This window comes from Zingiber officinale, chromosome 7A (genome assembly GCF_018446385.1).
Source record: "Zingiber officinale cultivar Zhangliang chromosome 7A, Zo_v1.1, whole genome shotgun sequence".
NCBI classification, from domain to species: domain Eukaryota; kingdom Viridiplantae; phylum Streptophyta; class Magnoliopsida; order Zingiberales; family Zingiberaceae; genus Zingiber; species Zingiber officinale.
The window spans coordinates 917,318-939,470 of record NC_055998.1 but is presented as its reverse complement, the minus strand read 5'-3'; the positions used below and the strand labels follow the sequence as shown (position 1 = coordinate 939,470).

The following is a 22,153-nucleotide window of genomic DNA, read 5'->3' as shown; positions in this document are numbered from 1 at the left end:
CTATCAACTTGTTATTTTGTCTTTTTTTAGCTTCCTATTTATTTTAGTGCCTGCTTTTTGGCATCGTGTGTTTAATTCCAAAAACACTTTCCAATGATGAATAAACAAAGAATTTTCCTTTTCCCTTCCTGCATCCTGCGTGTAGGGGAGGAACCCACCAAGTACAACGGCTGTAGTTTATGAAAACGTATTCTTTTCTATTGTATCCTTCCAATTTAAATTTTACTCTAATTGAACTGTCTAAAGTTAAACGACACAATCCAAATTTAATCTTATGTTGTTTAAATTTATTTAATAAGATAATCAACTTAAGCTAAGACAAACCAAATAGAGGAGCCTATGAAATAACAAGAGTTCTAAAAGCTCTGCAAAAAAACTAAATGAATAAATAACAAAACAAAAAAGGTTATCAGAGTCACCTCTAGGATCAAAGCCAGCCAAAAATCACCCGACGACAAAACTCGTGAATAGCCCAGGCAGTCAGATGCATCAGCTCAAGAAACAACGTTTTGCAATGACAAAGCGGCCAACCGGTCAACTGGCGGCTGCTGCTGCTGCTGCTGAGCTACATTTCTCAAAACTTCCATGGCTTCTGCTACTTTGGCACTTAATGCCTCAGGAGACTCCAGCAAATGCAGCACTTCAGTTTGATCCATCTCCAAGAGCATGCCGGTGACCTTGGCAGCATGGTCGTGTTCCAGCTGATCCACAAGTGGGTACAAGCTCTCACCCAGCATCTGTGCATAATGAAACAAATATAAATGGTCGAGGTTTCATGAAGAACTGACTGGTTTGCTTGGAAGATAAACAAAACAAAATTGTTATGGCTTACCGATCTCTGCTGCCCCGGTGTAGCATTTGTAAGAGCTGAAGTCAATTCTCCAATAGGAATAGGCTGTGAAATGCCTGCATCCCTCACGGGCATACCGCTTATGTCATATGGACGAGAGAGCATCCCTCCGCCCGTACCAGGAGCTTCTTGCATGTTGCGCCCAGGTGGATATCGATAGGGACGCCCACCCCTTGGAATCATCTGTAGCATAAAAAATGTGCGATATAATATGTTAAAAACAATGGGCAGTTTGCATTTTTCAAAAAGTAACTAACCTGTTGCTGAATCATTGGTACAGGGTGTTGCTGAGTTTGATATACAGGGCCTGAAGGTCCGCGCCTTCCTCCAGGGCGTTGGATTTGCTGGCCATGATGGACCATCGGCATATAGAAATTGGGGAAGGGCATCCCTCCAGGTCTCATCCCAGGAACAAGTTGTTGCTGGAAGGCAAATCCAGGCTGTGATAAAGTTTTATTTTGAACAAATTATACCTCTTTTATTTTGAACAAGTTTGATAAAGCATACTGAATAAATGAAATAAAAAGGAGAGAAAGTATAGCCTAGGAACAGTTTGAAAGAGTAAAATAAATCATTTATTTTAAACAGTTGGAAGAAACACAGTTTGATGTTGATTATGACGATGAAATCATTAATTATATAAAACTCTTTGCAAAAGATTATGAAATGCAGAACTGCATTATGGACATGTAGAATGAGCGGAGGAACCACATTATATTCACTTATGACCACCATATCAATTGTAAAACCTAAATTTTGGCACATGCCCAATAATTAAACTTTTTATATATCAACAAAATATGCATCCACATACAACAGCAAGCAAAGCAAAGCAAACGTCAATAGTTAAAACTTTATTTCAAAAACTAGAAACCCTGGAGCCACTATTGCTAAATGAAAGCATTTAGTCATTATATGATAAATCTTTTTTAAAATGGCTAAATTAGAAACATTTAGATTAAGATGGTAATTTTTTTAAAAAGACAATGGCTAATAGGAAAATTGTTTAGTTATACATATAACGATCAAAAGAAGTGGGAAAATTTTATTATGTCCCCTTTTCCAAGATTTAGAAAAAGCAAAGAAAACAAAAAAAAACATGTTACGAATAACAATAGCAGAGGAATGTCTTCCAAATTCTTGATCACAATTGGGCAAATAAAAAAAATCTTCAAGATTTCAAATTAACATTTTCATCCTTGGAAGTTTTTCTTTCAATCATTTAAAAACCAGATTCTATAACTATAAAATCAGTAGTTAAAAAAATATTTGTCATAAAATAAATGAATTATCTATATCTCCTTGCCTGAGGAACAAGTGCAGGCGGTGGTTGACCATAGAAAAGTGGCTGCCCCAACCCAGGAGGAGAATATAATGGAATGTGTGGGGCAATTGAAGCTTGCATTGTCACTGGACGTACTTGTGAAAATTGAGCCTATAACCAACAGATAATCATTGGTCAGAAAAGATATAGTTGAGGGGAATAAAATATTGAATACAGTTATCACTTATCATGACATTTAACGACAATAAAAATTAAAACAAAATACTAATGCAGTAGTATTAAGATGCAAAGACCAAAAATTTGATTAATCCAAGAGATGAGGATGTCAAGAGAAACTGATAAAAGTAACTAAAGTTCTAACATCATTATAGAGAAATTCATATTGTAAAATGAGACAAAATTACAAGTCCTTTCCAAAGTTCAATCAATAAAAGATGTTACAAAGATAAGTGAGATAGTATTCCAGTCATCCACTTGATTGGAGAAATGATAATAGACAGCTGAATTCCTGGCCATTTAACGCAAGAGGGAGAGTAGATGTTAGAAAGTATTAAACAAAAGCTGCAACCCCTCTACCCAATAAAACCCATGTGTGTGTGTTACAAACAAAACAAGATCCATCTTTAGTTTGACCTATGGAGGGGATAGAGGAACGAGATGGCAATAGCCGTAGGAGAAAAAAATAAACGAGGGGCAACAAAATTAAGATTCGTTAATAATTGAGAACAACTCTCTGCATCATCATATTTATCTTGTGGATTCCTCCTTAGAGGATCAAAGAAAGAAACCCTACAACTTGGAGAGTGTATTCGAATAGTAAGTTGGGCATATTAAAAAATTGTCACCATTACAACAAACGTATTATTATTCTAGACATAACTAATTTAATATAAAATAGGCACAAGACTAGGTAGGCCTTTGACCATGTTACATCTAAGGTTTTAACCTATAATAGCAAAATAGCTCTTTGCTACCTTGAAGGATTAAATGTCATTGTTCATGAAGTCAACACTGAATAGATAGGTTTTCAAAATCTGCTCTGAGAAAGCTAGATTGGAGCTCAAGGTTATTGATAGCAAAGTCTTATCACTTATATGCTCAAATAATAAAAACGGTTGGTCGAATCACAACATTTGAGAAACTACCTGCAATAGTGCTTTCCTGTCTTCCTTGCGTTGTGCAACTGCAACATAAAGTGGTTTACCACTGACCATTTTTCCATTCATCTCCGATAGCTATTGTAGATTCACTCCAAAATCAGCAAAAAGTAAGACAACCAAAAAGCGAAGTAGCAACATAGTTAACTTACAGCTCGAGAACCATCTTCTTGAGACAGGAAAGCAACAAATCCAGATCCCTTGCTCTTACCAAAATTGTCACGCATGACCTATAAATCATCAGAGCACATAAGCAAGCAACAAAATATAGTGGAGCAGACAAACAACTAAAAGTTAACATAAAAGAACCTTGCAAGAGGTAATAGTGCCAAATCCAGCAAAGAGCTCTCTTAAGCTATCATCCCCAATGCTATCATGCAAATTCTTTACGTATAAGTTAACTCCTTGGAATGTTTCAGTATCCTTATGCTTGCTTTGTGCAAACCTCTCTTTAAGTTCTTGTTCTCTTTCAGATTTCTTTTGAGCTTTACCAACATACCATTCCTTATTATCAAATTTCTTCCCATTGAGCTCCTGAACTGCCTTAGCAGCTGCTTCAGGGTTCTCAAAGTTGACAAAGCCAAAGCATTTGGATTTTCCATCACCCTCCCTCATCACAATACAACTGGTGATCTTTCCATATTCACCGAAAACTTCCTGTAGGGTATCCTCTGTTACAGATTCTGAGAGATTTTTTACAAATACATTATTAAATTTACAAGTGCTTGCAGCACCCTCCCTCTCCTGTTTAGGAACAAATGGCCCAACGAATACTTTCTTATCATTCATGAGCATGCCATTTAGCTTCTGGATTGCATTTTGTGCTGCCTCCTCTTGTTCAAACTGGACAAATCCATATCCTTTTGAAAGACCAGATGCATCTGTCGCAATCTTGCAAGACAGGATGTTACCAAAGACTGAAAATGTATCATGGAGTGCTTTGTTATCTATAGATTTGTCCAGATTCTATGAGAAAGAAGAAAAGAAAAGAAAAACAAAGTTAACAACAGCAATGCTAAAGGCAAGACAATAAACATTCAGTGCCCACATTCCTGATTATTCTAAGTATATTATCATACCTTGATAAAAATGTTCCCAGCCCCACTTTTGCGCAAGCTAGGGTCACGATTCGAATACATAATGCGAATAGTCTTTCCATTAAGAAGTGTAAAATTATAAACTTCAATTGCCTTTGCCGCTGCCAATGGAAACATAAGAATGTAAAGGATAATTAACATATATTGCTCCTCATACATCACTCAAACATAGTGACTAAACTGAAGCAGATGATATGTAGTATAATAAAGCACCATAATTAAAGTCAATCAACAAGAGTATCTAGTAGTATAACATTGTGGTAGAATTTTAGAAAACGCAACAAGAAAAAAATAAAGGAGAAAATTACTTTTTCATAATGAAGATAAATGAGCCCCCTATAATATAATTGAATATGATACATATATAAATAATACCAGTATCTAACAGTTCATTATGTTAATACGCCAGAAGGCCAAAAGCAAATATAAAGGAAAACGAATATCTCTTAAAATATGATATTTGAAAAGATTAGGCTGTATTTGTATAGAAAAAGAATTTTCAATCTACCATTATTGATGAAATACTTGTTTGATAATAGTTCTTATTTTGGGGGACAATAAGCTGTCTTCGTCGTTAGAAAATTATTATATTTTGACTAAGAAGATTAAATATCATAGTTCAATCAATAGTTATGTAGGTTAAGATAATCAACAAGGTTTCCAACAAAAAAAATGGAAAACATCGACAACACCAAAAATAGCGATGGGTAAGAACATCGGGTCAGAGAACAGAATAAACCAATGTAAGCATTTACAAATTACCTTTAATAAGGACACATAAATGCATCACATCAATCAATGGTAATGACCGAAGAAGAAGATTGAGAAACAAACAACAACGAAACGAAAGCGAATGAAATAACTGGGAAAAAAAAATACCATCCACAGGATCGCTGAAATTCACGTAGGCGTAACCAAGTGAGCGACGAGTGCTGACATCGCGACACACCCGGACCGACACGACCGGCCCCATCTGGCTAAAAAAATCAAACAGATGCGCGTCCGTGACGCCCAAATCCAGGTCGCCGACGTACAACGACGTCGAGGGGAGACGGACCGCGCCGACTCCTGCCGCGGCCGCATCCGCGGGGCTAGAAACCACTGCGTGGGGCTGCATCTGGACTTGCGCCATATCTCGCTCTCCAACCAAATTAAGAACAAACGTTGCTCCTTCCCGGGTCCTCCACGAAACCCTGGACGATCGAAACCACGACGACTACAACAAACGAGAAGATTCCGATTGATGGATCGGAGATCCGACGAACAAACTCTTTTTCCTTGTGTAATTTTCCTTGGGTGGTATATTTGCGGATGAAACGGATAGGCAGCCGCTTGCAACTGCACGTCTGCACCGCTCTGCGCCCTTTGGCGGCCTTTCGGAGCGGTTTAAATAGGCGGTTTTTTACAAACCCTAGCGGCTACGGTTTCGGACTTTCGGGTGCACGTATACGCGAAGTACCTTAACGGGTAACTCTGTGTGGGTCCGCCAACGGCCTAGTTCTAACTTCTACGTGACCAAACGCTTAGGGCATCTTAATGACTTTTTTTAAAAAAAATTATATAGTTCGAATATGTCATATAAAAATTTATTATTCTCTTTTCCATCTAAAAATCTTCTTATAATATGTTTTTAAAAATCTTATATTAAATCACGTATCTTTATTTATTAGTTTTTTATTTAATATCTTTATATAATTTTTATTTAATATTTTAATTAATTATGATGTTTAATTTAATTTATTTATAATTTATAATTAATAAATTAATTAATTAATACATTTTAATTTAATTAGATTTATAATTTTAATTTAATATATAATTAAATTATAAATTTTAATTTAATTATAGTCATTTATATTTTTTAAATTTATCTTGAATATATTTATTTTTTAAAAGAAAAAAATACCACTTTAATTATTATTAACCTGAAATAAAATATTATAATTAAATATTACATAAAATTATTTTTTAAAATTATTTTGAAATGGTCAAAGATATAATATTATCTTATCATTAACGATTGAATCCACTTAAAAAAAATATCAAGTTTAACAAATTAAACCCTCTTGAACACAAAATCTCAAATCTAATTTATACAATCATAAGAGACTAAATTATCTGGCAAGCTTTTTCAAGGATCCCTCCTGGTCTCCTCCATAATTGCACCCAAATGACAGTTGAAATCTGATATAATTGATTATGGTCCCTCTTTGTATTCACATTCTCATCTAAGTTATAATTTGGATTGGGATAAGCGGACGAAGGTCGTCCGGTGGTGGGCAGGCGACCGAGTTGCCTAGCGCCGAGTGGGGATAGACTCAAGGTGGCTTCTAACCGTCTACCCCAACCCAAATTATAACCTAGACGAAAGTATAAATCCAAAAAAAAATTATAATTAATTACAATCGAATTAAAGTCACGATCTGATCACAATTACGAAAAAGAAAATTTAAAAAGTGGACGAGAGGATTTAGCCTCCAATCATCAAAATTTTTTCAATTTTACAAACTTTGACTAAGCTTACCTTGGATACGCTGTTAGTGTTAGTGCAAGGCTGGCAAATGTCATAATTAAGCTTCGAAATTATGCCAACTTTCCTTCTTAGTAACAAAATTATTCAAGACCATTTATGAATCTATTAAGTGGCATTATGACGTGCTTGAGACAATTACGAAGCAGTTGATTGCAGTTTAAGAAGACAAATCATTAAGATAGTTAGGTACTCTTTTTGAATAGAGTGGCGAGAAGATTAAAATTTAAAAATATACAATTGAATTCTTATGTTAATCGCCGTCAACCGAGACGATCGAGGACGCCACCAAAAGAAAGGAACTCAATTGAAAATCAAGGAAATTTGATGTATTATTGGTAGATCACAGAACCCCTTTGAGCTACATACATCTGCACCATAAAAGAAAGAGATTTCCTTTGATTTTATTCACTGATTTGGTCCCTTTCTTCATCATTATATCCCTTCTCGCCAATCTGGTTCTGCTGTTTTCAATTCCCCACAAAAATCTAAAAAACTACAGCTAGAAATTTCACAAAACTATCGCCTATCGACAGTATATCGACACCCCGGTTTCTTGATCCACGCATCATCCTACTACGAGCTGCCGCTCCGCCCGCCACCGCCGCCGTCGTCGCCGCTCTCCGGCTCCGGCTCCTGATTGAGGTCCGGACTCTTATACCGCCGTTTATCCCCTTTTTTGACCCGCCGCCGCTCCTCCTCCCGCGCGCAGAGCAGCGCCGCCGCCGCCCCTGCAGTGCCCAGCTGCATCGCGTCCGCCTTCGCGCCCACCTCCGCTGCCCTCTTCCGGATCGACGTCGCCGACATGTCAGCCGCGCCTACGGCGTCGGCGGAGATGTCCTCGGGGAAATTGAGGCGGGCGGCGGGGCCGCGGAGGTAGAACAGCGCGGTGTCGTATGCCTTCGCGGCCGCCACCGGGGTGCAGTAGCTCCCCAGCCATATCCTGGACCGCTTGTTCGGCTCTCGGATCTCCGCCACCCACTTCCCCCACTTCCTCATCCGAATCCCTCTGTACCGCCGCTCCTTCGCAGGCCTCGCGATCGCCACCACCGGCGCAACCTGCCCCTCCATCGTCCGTCCGTCCCTCGAACTCCTCCTATCTCATCGATTGAGAAACCTAAATCAAAACCCAACTGTGGCTTCGTGTTGCGTGCAGTCTATTATATATATAGCGCGAAGGCCGGCAGTAAACGCGGTGAGGTCGGCGCCACTTTTCCCATGGCAAACAAAAGGACGGTGGAGCTGATAGAGTCCCGCACAAGGAAAGAGTGAGGAAAGCGACAAACTTCATTTGACGCCGTCGATCTTCCGTTACCTCCCGCCGTTGACGTGGCGTTCTCCGTTCGTCCGTTTGGGGTGCCACGTCGTCCGGATGGTTGACAAATGGACGCGAAGTCAAACGAGGGAAACGCGTCGGATTAACGTGGCGTCAAGGCAATGATCACGAGGATAAGACAAGGGGAAAGGAAGGCGTCGAGCACGAAGCCCGGAAAGCGTAGGTCGACCGCAGCCGCCGCCACGTGGCGCGGCCGACAAAGGAAGGCGGTGCGACGCCGGGAGATAGATAAAAGTAAAAAAAATTTGTCCTACTACGCTACGGCAGCGCGTGAGGGCGGCGGCCACGGACGGACGGATGGAGGCGGCGGCGCTTGATCTGGCGGAGGAGAGTGGAGGGAGAGTCGTGGTCGGTGGATATAGCGGTGCCGGCAAAGCCGACCTGGAAGCGAACGGTGAGGCGGCGTGATAAACCAAATAAGTATATTTGATAGATTAAAAATTTTGAGAACTAAGATTTATTTAATTATTATATTAAAATAGTTCATATTACGGTGAAGGAAAAGTAATTAAAGGATAGAATATATATATATATATATATATATATATATATATATATATATATATATATATATATATATATATATATATATTATCAAAGGCATTCAAATTTAAAAATATAAATAATTTTGATAGGACTCGATTTGAGATAAAATTTAAGCTCGAGTTTATTCAAATTATTCAGATTTTGAATCGATCATATTTAAATTATAATTTAAAATGACTTAAATTTAAATTGATTTAAAGTATTTTTATCCTAATTTAATATATTTAAATTATAATTATATAAAAATAACTAGAATTCGATTTAAGTTTGACTGTTTGTATATTCAAATTTGACTATAAAAATATTCACACTTGTTTGATTTAAGTTTAAATTTAATAATTTTAAAAGTAATTTTTAAGTAAAAACTTACTAACCGAATCAATTTGTTTGCACCCCTAAAATTAATAGGACGCCTTAATTAGTTTTTATAAATGAAATATTTTTCCCCAAAAAAATTAAAAAGATCTCATGTTTAATTTATTTTGAAATGCTTATTATTTGGGAAATACTATAAATTCCAAGTAGCTATTATAATATATGGAAGTTTTTATGATAAATTTATGGTTCAGATTGATTAAGTGTAAAATAAATAATTTTTCGCTGTTTTATCAAAATAAAATTTAACAAACTTGATTAAAATTATTTAATTAATAAAAAAAAATAATTAATTATGAAAACTATTAAAGAGCTATTATAACATTACAATAATATTATATTAGGTAAGTGGTAATATATACTGCTGTAATAGTTGTGAAAATAAAGCCTAATTTACCAAATAGCATACTCAAATTTATGAATAGACTAAAAGATATATTATATTTTGATATTTATTAAAAGATATACTTAATTTGCTATTCTTACCATTTTAACTCTAAATTATTACTCTCTTCTCTTTCCTCTCATATATCATATATGCATGTAATTTCTCTTCTCTTTTTCTCTATGTCTCCACAGGCTCAACTGTTATGGTAAATGGGTTGGTAGTACCAACATCAGGTGGTAGGTTTGTGTAGCACCCACCCTTCTACCCAAGGGCGGCGCTACGATCTTATACTACTTACGTACATGCTTTAGTTATACTATAACAGCGGAAAATTTTAAATCATTCCTTTTATTTAAATAAGCATGATATCACATATTCTGATTAATTCGAATGTGCATATATTGATCATATAACTAAAAATATTAATTTGTCCGAATCGTCCTAGCCGAGCCACCACCACACACATCACTATCTGCTCCTCCTGCTGCTCCGTTGTACATCCAACTTTCTCTTTTATCTGCGGTACAAGCAAAGTAAGCTATGAGCACTCATGGCTCAGTAAGTTCCTTTCCTACTCACTAAAACTGAGAATCATCGTATATCAAGAATGGATCAACATATCATCGTCTCAACTAATCATAACATAACATATCATTCTATTCAAACATATCATGCATATTTCTTATTCACATATCATTTCATAGAAGCATGAATATCATATCATAAAACAAATAAATCACAAGCATGAGACATACAAGGGCATCATATTCATATCATAATATCACATGACATTATATCATATCATCATATAATTCAAGCACATATGAATATAGGCAATGCATCGTGAATTTGAAAACTTATACTTAATAGTACTTGAAATTAATATCATCATCATTTGGGATCCCGGTTTGTACCACATACATAATGCGTAGGTCCAAGGTAGCAAGTCTTGAGCCCTACCATGCATACATACTAGGCCCGAGTCTTACTCCATCGACCTAGGGCACTCAAAGGCCCATTACTGACGAGGCCCAAGTCTTACTCCATCGACCCCGGGGCGTTTACGGAGCCCACCCTTGGTACAAACCATAAAAATAACTTATCATGCATAACTATCATATCATGTCCTTAACAATCTTTCATGCATTTGTTGGTGCGGTTAGCACTAACGGTCTAACTCAGGTTTTGATGAATGACAAATCAGGTTAAGTTAGGTTTGTTGTTGTCTGAGACTTTTATCAAGTGTGCAGGAAAAGTCCAGCTAGGTCGACGGGCTGACCGGATAGCTGGCGAGAAGTCCAAGCGGGTCGACGGGCTGACCGGACGCTTGGCGAGAAGTCCAGCTAGGTCGACGGGCTGACCGGATAGCTGGCGAGAAGTCCAGCTAGGTCGACGGGCTGACCGGATAGCTGGCGAGAAGTCCAAGCGGGTCGACGGGCTGACCGGACGCTTGGCGAGAAGTCCAGACGGGTCGACGGGCTGACCGGACGTCTGGCAGGTAAGTGAGGTAAGTCACTGGAGGGGAGTGACTGTGAGGACGCGTTCCCGGGAAGGGGACATTAGGCGTCGATCCGGCTTAGATCCATTTCGGATATCTAAGTCGAGATCGTGACTAGATTCCGGTCTCGGAAAGACGGAATCTAAGTCATACTTTTTCTCATCTATAAAACTGTGCTAACATTCTTTTGCTGCAGGGTACATTTGCCTCGGACTAACCTTTTCTTGCAGGAGAAGGACTTTCCGGAGAAGAGGGGTCCGGGCGCCCGGAGGGGATCCGGGCGCCCGGAGGTCCGGGCGCCCGGAAGGGATCCGGGCGCCCGGAAGGCAAATTTCATCCAGCCGAGTCGTCGCCACGTGGAGCATCATGGTTTGTGCAGCTACGTCACATTCCAGGCGCCGGAAGGGACCGGGACAGCATATAAAAGAAGCCTCAGGCAGAAGCTTCAGAATCAATCATCTACTGAGAACTTTCGACTGCTGGTCCCGCTGCTCTACGTTCCTGCGACGCTAACAAAGCTCCGACAAAGTGCTTCTTCGTTTTTGGTTAATTTTCTTGTCGGTATTACTTTGTTTCATTAAGCATTTCCTGTATTCATTTTGTAATTATTATCGAATTGCTAGTGATTGCCCAACGAAAGTGGTCAAGGACCACGGGCCTTCGAGTAGGAGTCGTCACAGGCTCCGAACGAAGTAAAAAACAACTGTGTCTACTTTACTTTTCCGCTGCGCTAATACTCTATATTTTCGAATCGATATTCACCCCCCCTCTATCGAACCTATCGGTCTTACAGCATTTATTCTTTTCATTTCTTTTCATTATGTATAGTACTAATGCATCGTGAATTTGAAAACTTATACTTAATAGTACTTGAAATTAATATCATCATCATTTGGGATCCCGGTTTGTACCACATACATAATGCGTAGGTCCAAGGTAGCAAGTCTTGAGCCCTACCATGCATACATACTAGGCCCGAGTCTTACTCCATCGACCTAGGGCACTCAAAGGCCCATTACTGACGAGGCCCGAGTCTTACTCCATCGACCCCGGGGCGTTTACGGAGCCCACCCTTGGTACAAACCATAAAATAACTTATCATGCATAACTATCATATCATGTCCTTAACAATCTTTCATGCATTTATTCTTTTCATTTCTTTTCATTATGTATAGCATCTTCTATGCTATCACATATCATAACATAACTTCATTTCTTTTCATTATGTATAGCATTTTCTATGCTATAACACATCATGGCATATTTCATAATATAACTTCATTATGCATATCATTTCGTAACTAAAGCAATCATGCATTCTAACTTATTATCATATCATTTTCATACATCATGGCATAGACATATTTAATTTTTGTTCTAGGGTTTCTAGGGCATCTATCCCTTCATGGCCGAACACATAATGATTCATTTAGGTCATACAAACATGTATCACATTCACACATTATCAAGTTTTCATAAGAAGTACTTTTAACCCCTTAGGTTTCATTTCCAAGGCCTCTAGGTCCTTTAAACCTTACTTGGCCGAAATTCATAGAATATAAACTTCCTTTAAGTGGCCTAAAGCATGGGAAACCTAAGTAAATTTCATAGCAAGATTTACTAAGAACATCATACACAAGGTTGGATCATAAACAAGCTAGGACTCTTGTGATCTTACATGTCATAAATCATGTAACTAATTTTCTACATTCCAATTAAACATGAGAGCATTAATCATCTTTCATAACATAATATCACAGAGGTCATTGAGCATATTAGAATTTTGTTTAAGCTTCTCTAAACTATCACCTTACCATGGCCGAAATATTAAGAGTAAGGTTCATGAGTTTCTTTCAACATACAAGTATACAACTCTTAAGAACTTTATATCATGTCATATAAGCATAGTTATTTTAAATTCAAGGTCCTCCTAACCCTAAATTCTTTCTTGGCCGAAACATGAGAGTGGGGTTCTTTTGGTTCCAATCAACTTCCAAGCAAGAAAACCATAGGAAGGTCCTTAGCATTTCATAGAGGGAAACTTGCACTAGTTTGGTTAGACAATAATTTTCCTAACCTATTTACAATATTTTTGATTGAAATTCTAGGGTTACATACACCTCTGATCATGCATCATATATGTATACAAACATAGGGGAAAACTTTCTTTCAAGGCATAGAAAAAGAATCCGAAAATCATATGAAAGCCTTGTACCGCAGGTGAGGGGAAGCTTACTTTCTTTGCTAAATTTTCCTAGAGTTGAGAACTTGCTTGTGGACCTTTCTTCCTTGCTTGCTTTGCTCGGCACCAATGGAGAAAGAAGTGGCTAGGTCTTTTGGTGGAGAGGAGGAGGAAGAAGAGGAGGCTTCTTCCTCTTGTGTTGCTCGGCAACAAAAAGAAAGAAAGAAGGGGGAGAGTTGTTGCTCTCGGCAACAAGAGGAAAGAGGGAGGGAGAGTGCTCGGCACAAATGGAGGAGAGGAGGAGAGTGAGTTGAGGATGAAGCCCCCCCCCCCTATACTAAAGTGAGGGGAGGAAAACTTGACTTGATTCATCCTCCTCATTTACTTCTTCTCTTAATGAGAAAGAATATGCTAGAGAAATGCTTCTTGAGTTTCTCTCTTTTCTTTCTCTTAATTTCTCTCCTTTCTTTCCTTTAATTATAATTCCCATCTCTCCTCTTACAATATTCACTCCTATCACACTTGGTTAACACATGCATGCATCCACAAGAGAACCAAGGATCAAATCCTTCTCCTAACATATTTTTGTACAAAATAATTCATGTATATGCATTATGCATAAATATTTCATACATGCATATATAATATCTCATATCTCTTTTGTTTACATTAATTCCTTGCATTATAAATCATGTATAGAACTTTATATTCTCAACTTTATTTTCTTTCATAAAGTTTTTAATCATCTAAATCCTTCCCATCGTAACATTCAACGTAGACTATCTACACCTTCTTTTCACTACATTCGTACTCTCATTACCCTTACTTTCTTATCTAGGCTTTCTAGGGGTGTTACAATCTCCCCTACTTATTGAAAGTTCGTCCCCGAACTTAGAATGACAATTTCTGCTCAGATTCCTTAGACACTGGTGGAGCTTACCCTTGGTATAAGCCAATCACACAAAAAGTAAAGTACATGTCGTACATATCATGTATCATAAAAGCATGCATATCGTATCATAAATCATGCATATTCTATTCACTTATCATTTCATGAAAGCATGCATATCATATCATAAACAATTAAATCACAAGCATACATGTCTAAGCATAAAAGTGTAGCATGTGATTAACCTATCATAAGGAACAATGTCATAGGTTTTAGATTGGTTCTAAGCTTCCAAATCCCTTGTTGATTCATCATGGTAGCAATCATCTGTTGCTGTTCCGTAAGCTGTCGTTGTAGCTCAGTAACTACATGTGCCCAATCAGGTGGAGGTACGGTCTCCTCTGTTCTGGCATTTCGTTTTCTAGCCATACCTAATTTCCTAAATGATAACAAGATTAGTCTAAGTTATCATTTATGCATAAATATCTTAACACATCTTGTCTAGATTTCATGCCATGTTTGGGTTATCGTTGAGGTATTCTTTCTTAGGTTGTCATATCATCTTTAGATTACCTTACCATTCATACGCGTCAAGATCTAGCCGATGGTATTATCATTCTTACTTGACTCATGCTTAAATTGATACCATTTCTACTCTTTTTATTCATCAAAAGCTTTTATTACATTTTTTTTTTGTTCATAACTTCTTCTCTTAAAAGGCCAGGTAGGTTGTGACTACTCCTGCCATAAAGGACATGAGAGCAGTAGTCATCATCAACCCAACCTGTATCGACTTGCCCAGATCATTCTGGGGTGGATCAGGCATTATCGGAGATTGAATCTCCGATGCCTTTTCCGAGTCGATTATTGTCTCTTCATCCATTCCCTCGTCTTCTTCAACATGTTCGTCCGGTTCCATCGGGTCTTCGTTTAGTTCCCCCTCGAGGTTGTTCAGTCCTCACTCGAAGTCTATTATATCGTTGGGGTTGAAACTCATTTCCATGTATTCAGCAAGGTTAAATTCATCCTCGCCCATCTCAGGAAACTCGTTCTCTCCTTCATAATATTCCATAATTTCTGAATCTTCATCTTCATTATCGTCCGAATTCCCTTCCTCGATTTCCTCGAGATCTTCCTCTCCGAACTCGCCGTGTTTCGGAGATTCCGAGTCGCTCACATAGTTGTCGAAGTATTCCAGCATATCGGGTTCATCCGCGAATTCGAGGTATTCGCCAAAATATTCTACATCCTCGGGATCGTATTCGAACGGGATATAATCCATTTCTACAAGATTTTAAAGATTCATTATTCCTCTTATGTTATAGCCTAAGGTTCTTGTATCTAGGCTACCATTCATGCATCCTAGAATATCACCTACTTATCATCATGCACCATTCTCTAGGGTATAACTTAAGGTATCCTTCCTAGGCTACCATTCAATCTTTTAATGAGTTACAACAGATTTTTGGAAGATATTACGAAAGTGGAAACCGCAAGATGAAGGCTCAGTATTTATGTATCTTTAGCCTAATCTGTTAAGTATTTGAAAAAAAAAAAAAAAAATCTATCCATGCCATCCACGTGTACAAGCCTCTCCCATACCCCCTCCTTTTTCTTCTCTTCCCCACCGACGCCTCAAACCCTTCCTCCTCTCTTCTTCTTCGTTTTTCTTCTCCAGCAGCGACAAACAACAGGGAGAGCCCTGTTCTTCTTCTCCAAGCTTGCAAACCCCTTCTCTTCTGCTTTTCTCTTCTCTAACGGCCACAAGCAACAAGTTTCTTCTTCCTTGCTGCTGTCCTGCTTCTCGACAGCATCGTCGGAGCTCCTCGGAGTGTGCCGGAGCTCGCCGGACCACTAGGAAAGGGGGGAAAAACAAAGCCCTAGTTGCTCTCTCCTTTTCCCCTCCAACAGCAGCACCTTGCTGCCTTTTTTTCTTCTCCAACAGCAACCCTAGCTGCTGTCCTTTTCTGGGCAGCACCGCCGGAGCTCGCCGGAGCTAGCTGAGGCGGCCAACGACGAAGGGAAAATAACCCTAGTTGCTGTCCTCATTTCCAGCAGCCACACAAAACCCTTAGAAGGTATATTTTAGGTTGCTTTGGGTTAAATTGATGTGTAGTTAGAAGGGATATCTAGATTAGAACAGATGTTGTATCTAGGAATGCGAAGTGGTACGAGGTATCGAGATCAAAATAATTCACTGATTTTGAATTTGAGATAATGTGTAGATTTTAGGTCATTATTATTATTAGATAGTATTTTGATTATTTAAGTTATGTTTGATATTGTGTTTGTAGATCCGAGCTCGAGTGGAGCACGGTGACCTGCCGATACTCGGAGATTTTGCTGTATATAAGGTAGATATATCTACTCTTGTCTATTTCCTTGTGCATGAATAAATATATAAATTGGAATATGTATATGTTGTATTATTGTTTTCAAAATGGGGATTAAACTGATATTAGAAATAGCGAAATGGGTTAAAATATTAAAATTTATTGGAGGGTAAATAATTGATATTATTTCTTGTTCATATGTGGGTTCATATTGGGATTAATATGGGGAGGGTTGTTTTTAAAATTAAAGAAATATTCTAAATTTATCTTCTGTTGATATCTTGTCTCTTTTGACTTGCTTGACCTTTCATACTTCATGCTTTTGATACTATATCTGTTAATACTTGTAGCTTTTTATCTGTGGACCCTATAATGATAAACTAATAGATTTGATACGAAAATATTACCTTGATTGACCAATTAATATGAAAAGAGAGTAATCATGATAAATGGATGAATATAATCATAACGGTGAATTAATAAAGATAATAAATGAAGAATTAAAAAGTGAAGACCATGAGCCTAGCTTTATACCAGAGCTCTATATTAGAGTACTGGACCGCCCACATGTTATTGTGGTAGCACGGCGGCCGCGGTCCAGAGTACCTGACCGTACACCCGAGGCGTGCTGGCTTGATGTAGCCCTCGGTCAGTGTTTATTATGTCTTCCATCGGAGAGGGCTGATAGCCCGTACGTCAGATGACGTATGCGACAGTTTTATACTCTTAGGAGGCTTTTAGCCTATCCATATGATATTTCACTCTGATGATATTGGCTCCAGTGATTCACTTTTTAGTTGATTTATCAGATTCAGACTATTGATATACATGTTGATCTTACCATGATAACTTATAATTGAGTGATTAAATAATAAGATTGAAAAATTGATTTTATTAATGATGACAAGTGATGATAAGGTGAAAGATCCTAAACTCTAATCTAAAAATTTTACCTGATTATAGATAATGAGAAGATGATTATACATATATATGTATAAATCCCCAACGATATAATAGACTTCGAGTGGGGACTGAACAACCTCGAGGGGGAACTAAACGAAGACCCGATGGAACCGGACGAACATGTTGAAGAAGACGAGGGAATGGATGAAGAGACAATAATCGACCCGGAAGAGGCATCGGAGATTCAATCTCCGATAATGCCTGATCCACCCCAGAATGATCTGGGCAAGTCGATACAGGTTGGGTTGATGATGACTACTGCTCTCATGTCCTTTATGGCAGGAGTAGTCACAACCTACCTGGCCTTTTAAGAGAAGAAGTTATGAACAAAAAAAAAATATAATAAAAGCTTTTGATGAATAAAAAGAGTAGAAATGGTATCAATTTAAGCATGAGTCAAGTAAGAATGATAATACCATCGGCTAGATCTTGACGCGTATGAATGGTAAGGTAATCTAAAGATGATATGACAACCTAAGAAAGAATACCTCAACGATAACCCAAACATGGCATGAAACCTAGACAAGATGTGTTAAGATATTCATGCATAAATGATAACTTAGACTAATCTTGTTATCATTTAGGAAATTAGGTATGGCTAGAAAACGAAATGCCAGAACAGAGGAGACCGTACTTCCACCTGATTGGGCACATGTAGTTACTGAGCTACAACGACAGCTTACGGAACAGCAACAGATGATTGCTGCCATGATGAATCAACAAGGGATTTGGAAGCTTAGAACCAATCTAAAACCTATGACATTGTTCCTTATGATAGGTTAATCACATGCTACACTTTTATGCTTAGACATGTATGCTTGTGATTTAATTGTTTATGATATGATATACATGCTTTCATGAAATGATAAGTGAATAGAATATGCATGATTTATGATATGATATGCATGCTTTTATGATACATGATATGTATGACATGTACTTTACTTTTTGTGTGATTGGCTTATACCAAGGGTAAGCTCCACCAGTGTCTAAGGAATCTGAGCAGAAATTGTCATTCTAAGTTCGGGGATGAACTTTCAATAAGTAGGGGAGATTGTAACACTCCTAGAAAGCCTAGATAAGAAAGTAAGGGTAATGAGAGTACGAATGTAGTGAAAAGAAGGTGTAGATAGTCTACGTTGAATGTTACGATGGGAAGGATTTAGATGATTAAAAACTTTATGAAAGAAAATAAAGTTGAGAATATAAAGTTCTATACATGATTTATAATGCAAGGAATTAATGTAAACAAAAGAGATATGAGATATTATATATGCATGTATGAAATATTTATGCATAATGCATATACATGAATTATTTTGTACAAAAATATGTTAGGAGAAGGATTTGATCCTTGGTTCTCTTGTGGATGCATGCATGTGTTAACCAAGTGTGATAGGAGTGAATATTGTAAGAGGAGAGATGAGAATTATAATTAAAGGAAAGAAAGGAGAGAAATTAAGAGAAAGAAAAGAGAGAAACTCAAGAAGCATTTTTCTAGCATATTCTTTCTCATTAAGAGGAGAAGTAAATGAGGAGGATGAATCAAGTCAAGTTTTCCTCCCCTCATTTTAGTAGGCATGGAGGGGGGCTTCATCCTCAACTCACTCTCCTCCTCTCCTCCATTTGTGCCGAGCACTCTCCCTCCCTCTTTCCTCTTGTTGCCGAGAGCAACAACTCTCCCCCTTCTTTCTTTCTTTTTGTTACCGAGCAACACAAGAGGAAGAAGCCTCCTCTTCTTCCTCCTCCTCTCCACCAAAAGACCTAGCCACTTCTTCCTCCATTGGTGCCGAGCAAAGCAAGCAAGGAAGAAAGGTCCACAAGCAAGTTCTCAACTCTAGGAAACTTAAGCAAAGAAAGTAAGCTTCCCCTCACCTGCGGTACAAGGCTTTCATGTGATTTTCGGATTCTTTTTCTATGCCTTGAAAGAAAGTTTTCCCCTATGTTTGTATACATATATGATGCATGATCAGAGGTGTATGTAACCCTAGAATTTCAATCAAAAATATTGTAAATAGGTTAGGAAAATTATTGTCTAACCAAACTAGTGCAAGTTTCCCTCTATGAAATGCTAAGGGTCTTCCTATGGTTTTCTTGCTTGGAAGTTGATTGGAACCAAAAGAACCCCACTCTCATGTTTCGGCCAAGAAAGAATTTAGGGTTAGGAGGACCTTGAATTTAAAATAACTATGCTTATATGACATGATATAAAGTTCTTAAGAGTTGTATACTTGTATGTTGAAAGAAACTCATGAACCTTACTCTTAATATTTCGGCCATGGTAAGGTGATAGTTTAGAGAAGCTTAAACAAAATTCTAATATGCTCAATGACCTCTGTGATATTATGTTATGAAAGATGATTAATGCTCTCATGTTTAATTGGAATGTAGAAAATTAGTTACATGATTTATGACATGTAAGATCACAAGAGTCCTAGCTTGTTTATGATCCAACCTTGTGTATGATGTTCTTAGTAAATCTTGTTATGAAATTTACTTAGGTTTCCCATGCTTTAGGTCACTTAAAGGAAGTTTATATTCTATGAATTTCGGCCAAGTAAGGTTTAAAGGACCTAGAGGCCTTGGAAATGAAACCTAAGGGGTTAAAAGTACTTCTTATGAAAACTTGATAATGTGTGAATGTGATACATGTTTGTATGACCTAAATGAATCATTATGTGTTCGACCATGAAGGGATAGATGCCCTAGAAACCCTAGAACAAAAATTAAATATGTCTATGTCATGCTGTATGAAAATGATATGATAATAAGTTAGAATGCATGATTGCTTTAGTTACGAAATGATATGCATAATGAAGTTATATTATGAAATATGCCATGATGTGTTATAGCATAGAAAATGCTATACATAATGAAAAGAAATGAAGTTATGTTATGATATGTGATAGCATAGAAGATGCTATACATAATGAAAAGAAATGAAAAGAATAAATGCATGAAAGATTGTTAAGGACATGATATGATAGTTATGCATGATAAGTTATTTTATAGTTTGTACCAAGGGTGGGCTCCGTAAACGCCCCGGGGTCGATGGAATAAGACTCGGGCCTCGTCAGTAATGGGCCTTTGAGTGCCCTAGGTCGATGGAGTAAGACTCGGGCCTAGTATGTATGCATGGTAGGGCTCAAGACTTGCTACCTTGGACCTACGCATTATGTATGTGGTACAAACCGGGATCCCAAATGATGATGATATTAATTTCAAGTACTATTAAGTATAAGTTTTCAAATTCACGATGCATTAGTACTATACATAATGAAAAGAAATGAAAAGAATAAATGCATGAAAGATTGTTAAGGACATGATATGATAGTTATGCATGATAAGTTATTTTTATGGTTTGTACCAAGGGTGGGCTCCGTAAACGCCCCGGGGTCGATGGAGTAAGACTCGGGCCTCGTCAGTAATGGGCCTTTGAGTGCCCTAGGTCGATGGAGTAAGACTCGGGCCTAGTATGTATGCATGGTAGGGCTCAAGACTTGCTACCTTGGACCTACGCATTATGTATGTGGTACAAACCGAGATCCCAAATGATGATGATATTAATTTCAAGTACTATTAAGTATAAGTTTTCAAATTCACGATGCATTGCCTATATTTATATGTGCTTGAATTATATGATGATATGATATAATGTCATGTGATATTATGATATGAATATGATGCCCTTGTATGTCTCATGCTTGTGATTTATTTGTTTTATGATATGATATTCATGCTTCTATGAAATGATATGTGAATAAGAAATATGCATGATATGTTTGAATAGAATGATATGTTATGTTATGATTAGTTGAGACGATGATATGTTGATCCATTCTTGATATACGATGATTCTCAGTTTTAGTGAGTAGGAAAGGAACTTACTGAGCCATGAGTGCTCATAGCTTACTTTGCTTGTACCGCAGATAAAAGAGAAAGCTGGATGTACAACGGAGCAGCAGGAGGAGCAGATAGTGATGTGTGTGGTGGTGGCTCGGCTAGGACGATTCGGACAAATTAATATTTTTAGTTATATGATCAATATATGCACATTCGAACTAATCAGAATATGTGATATCATGCTTATTTAAATAAAAGGAATGATTTAAAATTTTCCGCTGTTATAGTATTACTAAAGCATGTACGTAAGTAGTATAAGATCGTAGCGCCGCCCTTGGGTAGAAGGGTGGGCGCTACAGGTGGTATCAGAGCGAAGTTTTGCCAGCTCACTACACACACATCAAGCTCCTTCCTGTCGCTCCAAGTGAGTACAGTTGCTTAATTTATTTATATGCAAAAATTAGTATGATACTCTAGGATGCATGAATGGTAAAGCGATGATAATGTAAAGCGAATATAATGTTGATGTACCCACTTAACGTAAAGCGAATATGCTTTTGCTTGGATATTTCATAGTATTTTGCTCAATAATGTTTCATTTCATGGTAATAGGTCCCTAAGCCCATAACCACAATCATGTTTAGCTAGACAAATCTTTGACCATGCAATTGGTGGATGCTTTGAAGACCAAACAAATATGCGACAAATGGCTTCTATCTTATCAATCACACCACTAGGAGTTGGAAGCATGAAAAGCCAAAAAACATTCCATATCTTGAAAAAACCGTGCCCACTAGTTCCAAGTGAATGGTGTAGGATAAAGTGTGCTTACACCATGAGTTGATTTTCTTTGTAAGAGCCTCAAGAAATGACCCATAATT

The 22,153-nt window shown here is 37.7% G+C and overlaps 2 protein-coding genes across 2 annotated transcripts; both read right to left on the bottom strand.

Annotated features, from left to right (window-relative positions):
* Positions 1 to 340: 340 nt before the first annotated feature.
* Positions 341 to 5,773, bottom strand: LOC122000659 (polyadenylate-binding protein 2-like). Its single transcript, XM_042555060.1, has 9 exons — positions 5,269 to 5,773; positions 4,372 to 4,490; positions 3,602 to 4,258; positions 3,445 to 3,522; positions 3,281 to 3,370; positions 2,157 to 2,285; positions 1,108 to 1,290; positions 833 to 1,033; positions 341 to 737 (listed from the first exon to the last, which is right to left on the bottom strand). The coding sequence occupies exons 1-9, from the start codon at positions 5,519 to 5,521 to the stop codon at positions 495 to 497; spliced, it is 1,953 nt and encodes a 650-aa protein (XP_042410994.1). The 5' UTR covers positions 5,522 to 5,773; the 3' UTR covers positions 341 to 494.
* A 1,453-nt stretch (positions 5,774 to 7,226) lies between these two features.
* Positions 7,227 to 8,075, bottom strand: LOC122000658 (ethylene-responsive transcription factor RAP2-9-like). The gene has a single exon (XM_042555059.1). The coding sequence runs from the start codon at positions 7,988 to 7,990 to the stop codon at positions 7,496 to 7,498; it is 495 nt and encodes a 164-aa protein (XP_042410993.1). The 5' UTR covers positions 7,991 to 8,075; the 3' UTR covers positions 7,227 to 7,495.
* Between the last annotated feature and the right edge of the window lie 14,078 nt (positions 8,076 to 22,153).

Excerpts from the sequence above, each read along its gene's own strand:
- LOC122000658 (XM_042555059.1), bottom strand. The coding sequence starts at position 7,990 with ATGGAGGGGCAGGTTGCGCCGGTGGTGGCGATCGCGAGGCCTGCGAAG.
- LOC122000659 (XM_042555060.1), bottom strand. The coding sequence starts at position 5,521 with ATGGCGCAAGTCCAGATGCAGCCCCACGCAGTGGTTTCTAGCCCCGCG. Across the intron at positions 2,286-3,280 it reads ACAGGAAAGCACTATTGCAG|GCTCAATTTTCACAAGTACG; the intron begins GTAGTTTCTCAA and ends TGTTGGTTATAG. Across the intron at positions 1,291-2,156 it reads CGCCTGCACTTGTTCCTCAG|CCTGGATTTGCCTTCCAGCA; the intron begins GCAAGGAGATAT and ends ACTTTATCACAG.